Raw genomic sequence first — 7,199 nt, 5'->3', positions numbered from 1 at the left:
TAGGCAGGCTGTGAGCGGCTGCAGTACAGGGCACTGGGCACACAGCTGCTGCCACCGACGGGCAAGCCCAGAGCCGGCTTGGAGCCCAGGCTGGCAGGGGGGCTGGATTACAAACTGGTGATGAGCGCAGGGAAAAGCAGCCCCTCACTCACCTCATGCCTGTGCCTGCTCCAGACAGCCCCACGTGGGCTGCAAGCACCTGCAGCAGGGAGTGCCAGCCATGGGGCAGGCAAGAGGCTGCTTTTCCCCGCACTCAGCACCAGCTTCTTTCCTGCTGGCGAGCGGGGGGTCAGGGCTGTGCGCTGCCCCCTGCCTGTACTGTGGGGTTGGGGGGAACTGGGTGTGAGTGCGCAGGGAGCCAGCAGGAACATGGGGACCACACCAGTGTCCCAGGGCCAGTGCCGGTGGGACCCAGAGCAGAATGGCAGGAGAGTGCAGTCCCAGCTGGCAGGGGCTCTGTGGAACTGGGCCAGCTCCCTCCTCTCCCTGCTGGTGCAGCCCAGCCTGGCTCCACAGACCCCTGCCAGCCTGTGCCCTGCTTTGGGCCCCACCGGAGCCAGCCCTGGGACATTGATCCCAAGACATTGGGACATTGGTCCCAAGATGGTGACCAGGGGCTGGGGCATCTGTCAAGGGGTGGGGCTACCCATGCAGCCCCCGACAGCCTGCCAAAACTGGGTAAGCATCCCTCCGCCCAAAATAATTGCCTGCCCCTGGTTTAAGGGATGAGTTTAGAAAGGTGGTCTGGCTGAATCTGTAAACTAGAGCACCAATCCCTCCACTCCTTTCTGAATGTAGGCCCTGAAGAACACCCTGTTGCACAACTTTACTGAATTCAGACAAGAAGAGGTACACTAATACATCAGTCTAACGTCAGATCGGCACCAATATAAAGAAAATTGACTATCAGAAATTGGCCTGATGTGGCTGATAATTTGGCTGATAAATACCCCTGTGAGCGCACAGCCGCAGCACAGCACATGGGCAACAAGGAGCACAGCCCCGCAGCTTGGAGAAGCTGCAGGCAGCTGGTAAATCATCTCCAAAGCACAGAACAGGGTTTGACTCAGGGAAGATGGAAATTAGTGTGACAAGTAAGACAACTACATCCAGTAAAGGGCATAAATTGCTGGCAATTTCTGTTGTGCAACAGTATATTGCTCAACAGGATAAGATTTAATGATGTTCTCTGACATGGATATTTCAGCACTCAGATGGCCTCTCAGCTTGCTGAAAGAGGGAGTCTTGTCCACTAGGTTCTCCCCCTGCCCAGACTAATCAGTGATAAAAACAACAGTCTGGGGAAGAGAGATGAAGGCTAAAATTTCATTTATGACCATGTCTTTGTATGTCTTTGTACTCTACCCAGCACAGCATGGGACCTTTCTTGATGGTGATTTTTGGACACTCATATGCCATAAACAGTAATAAACAATAATGGGAAAAGTGGAATATCAATCCCAGAAAATATATCCATCTATTGACACCAGATACACAGTGCTGTATGCACAAATATGTTAGACATATGCATTCTACACTGATATATAGAGATAATGGATCAAGCAGATCCTAGAAGAAATCTTTATTAAAGGTATTTTTAATCTTGATTTGGCTTACATGCTTGAATGCAATAAAATATTACATATTTGTTTACCTATGTTATTTCAGTGTAAGATATCCAGACTTTTTACAGTGATGCTGGATTCCCATATATTGTTTGGAACTTTTTTTTAAAGCTGTGTTTAGTCATAGGTAAATGGTGCTATTTAGACAGCACTGTATACTGGATTCCTTCCTCCCTGTGCCTAAAACACTTCATTTTTAAAACAGGATTTACCACATGACACTTTGAAACATTTCAAATGTTATATCCATGTGTTATTTCATTGAGTATGATCCAGTGATTGCTGTAATGTAAATCCGCATCCACCATGAACTTTACATAGGCCACCAAATAAATCCAGGCTACACTTGCTGTGGATATAGTTCCCAAGGCAAGCCCGGGAACAGTAGAAGTTAAAAGCCTGTAGGTCTAAAGTTCTGTGAAAGGCAACAGAGTGCATCAGAATATTTAGTGTCTGCTTGAGAACTTCCTGAGAGGGCTAGAATCAGTATAAGCTGTCATAGTAGATTTTAAAAGCATGTAGGATGGTATGGACAAACCTGAAACAATAGAAGTGTAAGGGAAGCTGTAATCGAGTAAGTTCATTAATCAGTAAATTGTAAAGGTGCATGGCACCAAACAGGTCTGCGGGAAGCATGTAGGACTATTTAACCAAAACCTGGTACAGTAGACATAGAAGGTTATGTAGGAATGTTGTAACTATAAAGCTCATTAATCAACAGATTTAAGATGCAATGATGAAAATGCATCTAATGTATAAAAAAGTAAACTATTAATGCACCTTCGGTTTGTGTTTTAATCAAGCACTAACACCTGTGTTGGCCAGTCTGATAATCTGGCTGATAGTATGAAGAAGTCTACACTAAGTTTATACTATATGGGCACATCTACACATGTGCATTTACTGCACAGTAACCAAAATTGCTGTGTGGTGTGGGCACGTGTCTAGACAAGCATGCCTGTATTACGCAGTAAATATGGTGAGTTATGCCAGCTTGAGCATAAATTTGATACCTGCATCGTATCAAATTTACATTACATTACATTACTGCATAGTAACGCACATGAAGACACTTTACTTCACAGTCACACTGTGTGTAGATTCATATATAAATGCCTACTGCACAGTAAATTTAAGCAGTGTAAATACATGTGTAGACACTGAATAGCTGCAGCATGCTTATTTGAACTGTATTGTAGTAGACCTGACAGGCGTTTGAAGGCAACAGCAGTGAGCATTAGACAGATAGAGGTATATCAAAGCAATGGAAGAAGCTGAAAAAGAAGATGGTATTATTGGTGCAGGGAAGCATGAGACGAAGGGTAAAGCAATATTCAGATTTCCAATGTCTTTTGAATGTAATTGTAGTCAGATGACCATTCCTATTTCATACAGAAATATCCATTGAATTAACCCACTGTAACCCACATTTGACCCAACCAGTCAAAAGATTTACTGTTGATATCTTTCCTCTCACAGCTTGACTTACAACCTCAAGGGAAGGTATTGATGGCTGTACAATTCTTTCTAGAAGATGCAGGTAAAGTACATTCTCTATTTTTGGTCTAGTACTTAACCCTTTTTTCTTTTTTGTAGCTTTATTTATACAAATGAAATCACCCACTGGAATGGGGTTTTGTTCTGCAAAAAAATGTTCTGGAGTTTCAGAATTTATGAGGTTGTGTTTTTTATAGTGTCAAATGTGTCAGGAGTCTGGTTTTCATCCCTGGATATGTATCTATCTCAGTTATGATCACACCACTGCCATATTACTGAGCACCACAGTCTTTCATGTGCCTATCCTTACAGCATCTCTGTGGTATAGGGAAGTATTTTTTATCTCATTTTCAGAAGTACAGAAGTATATTTTCAGTAGTACAGAAGAGCTTAATGAGTAATGGTCACAGATAAACTTTTTGGATAGAGAAGACAATCGTATCTAAATCTTCAAATCTCAGATCAGTTCCCTAAACCCTCAAGCAAAACATTGTGTCTGGGTGAAGTAACTGAATGTGTATATCAGAGTATGAATAAAGTCAATGCTACTTCATTTTATTTTAAAAACTGTGAATGTCGTGCTTCCTGGAAATGATTAAGAATAGTATGTGGAAAGATCTGAGGGATCATGGGATACAATTATGAAAAGGGGAAGTGTTTCCTTATGAGGATATATGATTGCAATATTTCCTAAAGCAGTTATCCCCAGCAATGACGGTGCTTCTGTTTCCATCACGCTTTCCTGCTTTGTCCCCATACACAACTATTTTATATTTAGAGACTCAATATACCTACCATCCAGTGTCATTGCCATGGGCACACACGTGACTCCCCAACATGCCAATGTATTTATGATAGTCCTTGAAATCTACTTCCACCACAGCTGCCCTGTCATCTCCCTGGTATACCTATGGTACATCAATGAGATCCTCATCATATGGACACATAGGTAGGAATCTAAAGAAATTCCACCAGGACTTTAACAATTTCTACCATTCCATCAAATTGCTCTTGAAACGGTAACCACTTAAATCAACAGAGCCTATAGCCTTCTACTTGAGCACTTTGTGTACTTCATTCATGACCTCCAACACCTCCTGGAAAATGATGGCTATCTCAAGGTAGCTTCTGGGGATAAGCCTACCCTAACTTATAGGCAACTCCCAACCTCAAATGGCATCTCTCCAGTAACAGACTATCTAACTCCTATTTTCACCAAGCCACAAGGCCTTGCCACAGACCCAGATGCTAGCTGAGTTTCCTCAGCAGCACAGACCACATCATCACTGAACCAGACACCATGAATTAGATAGATTCATTAACCTATTTAATGTCATATATGCCATCACCTGCTTACAGTGCCTTCCTGCTGTATGCATTGGACAGATGAGGCAAACCCTACGTGAAAGAATGAATGGACGCTCATCTGACATTAGTTTCATAATACACAGAAAACCTATGGCAGGTGCCACCCTGCCTTCTGCCTGAATTCAGACTAACCCAGCTATCTCATCCCTCAAATGTGGTTTTTTAAGCAACAGTATTTGTGAAAATGTAAAGAGCTTGGAGTCCTCCAGGCATAAGGAGCTCAACAATCCCGATCTGTGTTGGAGTCCTCCAGGCATAAGGAGCCTTTATCTTGACATGCATACACATTATTGGAATTGTATACAAGACTGTTTGAATTAGGGGAGTAGTGTGAGAACTTAACTACCCATAAAGACTGAGGTGTTAGGCCCAGAAATCTAATTGTCCAAAGGCTTAAAAGTTCTATGGCATGAGCAAGCAAAAGAGAATGTTGCTAAATATTCTGTGATTACTCATTTAGTAAGACTGAAGCCTGTCAGTTTTTAATCTCTCAAAAGATATGACAAGTAGTCATAGTTAGCATTGTAAATTGAATAGTTTTGCAAATTCTTACATGCAAGACAGTTACCTCTTTTTGCTTCCACTGTATAACCATCATTACTGTGAAAATAGTAATATACTATACAACAGTGGTATGGTATGAATATTAAGATAAAGTTAAAATTAAACTGGAACTTTGAAAATAATGAAGAAATAGATGTAATCTTCCAACTTCTATTGTCTACTACTTTTTTAAATCACAGCTGTGAATGTGCAGATAAATTATTTTCAGTGTGGTGGCTGAAATGAAAAAATATTTCAAACCAAATCTCAAATTGTTGGAGAACTGAACCAAGTATTTAATTCAACTTTATTAGATGTTAGGCAGTTGACAAGGGCAGTGTCCTTGAGAGCCTCAGGATTTCTTCCTGGTCTCAGGAGATTCAGGAGATATTAAGTCATTTTCCACCTTTCTTTCCATGTGCCTTGGAATCCTAACACAAATAACTCTCTCCCTTCTAGCCCTCAAAGACTGGCAGTAGGTGAAAATCTGTTTAACTTCAGTCTAGGGTAGGTTGGTGGTTGTGTTAGAATGCATTTCATATTTGTGGTTGTGGGACTCATTTAATTGCATTAGAACCTCTTTTGGTATTTGATACTTTGTCACAGGGATACAGACCATATCTTTGAGACATGGTGGGAATCATTGGTTTGGGGAATCTGAAGGGGAGTGGGATATGATAATTGATTATGCTTGTGCCTGCAAGCAGTTCCTTGTTCTACTTAACCAGAAAGCAAATTAAATATGTATTTATGAAGCATGAGAAGGTTACCAGAAATTGAATTGTTCTTCCTGGGTTCTCTGCAAGGCTGGAAGAGCCACCTATCTGGAATGAGGGAGAAGACGGCCCTGCCTTCTAATGTTAGAGCCATGCTAATAAACTACTACTCCATTCTATTTTCCCTGAAGACATTCTCACTTTGCTATGAAATAAATACTATTTGCAGTTTGATTCATTACATGGTGGGTTACCATTGATGGTGCCTTGTTAATACCGTTGTATGCCTAAATAAAGTTTGTTTTTTTTCCACTCGATATAGTTTTGTGCTGAAAAAAGGCCTTGCACCAGTTAATTGAAATAACCTTCTTACTTGCTCAAAACATATTTTGCCTACAGGGCACATTCTTACTTTTGAAATTTGAATGATTATGTTAGCAATTCAGTGAAAATGTCTATTCAATCCAAAGACAAAGAGCAGTTATAAAGTTACTTTAAATGAACAGTCTAAAATACCATAAGAGTATAACTGTTCATTAGATAAGTGCTACAATGCTTATTCACGACTGTTCCCATACAGTAATAACAGCTACAAACATTTTCATAGATTTGATCAGAATACTTACAACTGGCCTAGCAAGAGAGATTCTAGCTTTCCTATGCTGGCTGGTTCTGACAACTCAGCACGTTACATTACATTACATTGCATTGCATTGCCTTCTGAGTTCTAGAAACTGGTCAGAATTAGGCCAGTCTTACGCACAACTGTATCTTGTCATTCCCAATATTCAAAACCTTCTTACTAACTTTGTCCATTCCCTACATCTCCTGGAGCCCACCTCCTTGATCTCTCCTTGGATTAACACCCTCTTCCTATTATTCACTTACTTTTCTCTTTTTTTAACACACCTGTGGTTTATCACATTTCATCCTGCCTTCATTAGCATTTTGACTATCTCTGTATGTGCACGTGTTTGTCTGTGCCTCTCAAATTATGGGTTTTTGGAATTGTCACGCTTGTACACGATATACCATAATTATCTTTCCTCGTAATAAGTAATGGAGTAGCAGCAGCTAGGGAGCTGAGCCTGGTCATTGTTCTGGTTCTCTGTGAGTCGCATACAGATTTTACTTTTGCTTTTGCCTGGTAAGACAGAAAATGTTCTTACTATTTTTTTTTTTGCATATAACATGCTAATATGCTCTGCAATTTCCAGAAGCTTTAAAAAAGAAAAAAGCCTTGAATGTTATATGTGAGAAAATATGGTAGTAAAACATTATCAGCTCTTTCCCACCATGGTAGGTTGCCTAAGTCAGTCAGGCTTTGTTCATTTTCAACATTTTTTGCTACATTTCATGAGGGACCTGAATCTCTTCAGTCTCCACAAGAGGAGACTGAGGCGGGGGATCTTGTGGCTGCCTACAACCTTATCAGGGGCCACCAGCAGGG

General features: G+C 41.1%; 1 protein-coding gene and 1 long non-coding RNA gene across 4 annotated transcripts in view; one reads left to right on the top strand and one right to left on the bottom strand.

Annotated features, from left to right (window-relative positions):
- LOC109289215 overlaps nt 1-2,652 on the bottom strand; it is a 19,125-nt gene extending 16,473 nt beyond the window's left edge. Inside the window, exon 1 of the long non-coding RNA XR_002095323.1 lies at nt 2,576-2,652. This is a non-coding gene — a long non-coding RNA (uncharacterized LOC109289215). The remainder of the gene's footprint in view (nt 1-2,575) is intronic.
- PRKCD (protein kinase C delta) overlaps nt 1-7,199 on the top strand; it is a 201,247-nt gene that overhangs the window by 137,033 nt on the left and 57,015 nt on the right. For all 3 annotated transcript variants that reach the window (XM_019505198.1, XM_019505197.1, XM_019505199.1), the window contains one exon: nt 3,105-3,165. In XM_019505198.1, the coding sequence (XP_019360743.1) occupies nt 3,105-3,165 (61 nt within the window). The remainder of the gene's footprint in view (nt 1-3,104; nt 3,166-7,199) is intronic.

This window comes from Gavialis gangeticus, unplaced genomic scaffold (assembly GCF_001723915.1).
Source record: "Gavialis gangeticus isolate Ggan-Ray unplaced genomic scaffold, GavGan_comp1, whole genome shotgun sequence".
NCBI classification, from domain to species: Eukaryota; Metazoa; Chordata; order Crocodylia; family Gavialidae; genus Gavialis; species Gavialis gangeticus.
The sequence above is the reverse complement of the archived record's forward strand: the minus strand, read 5'-3'. Positions and strand labels throughout refer to the sequence as shown.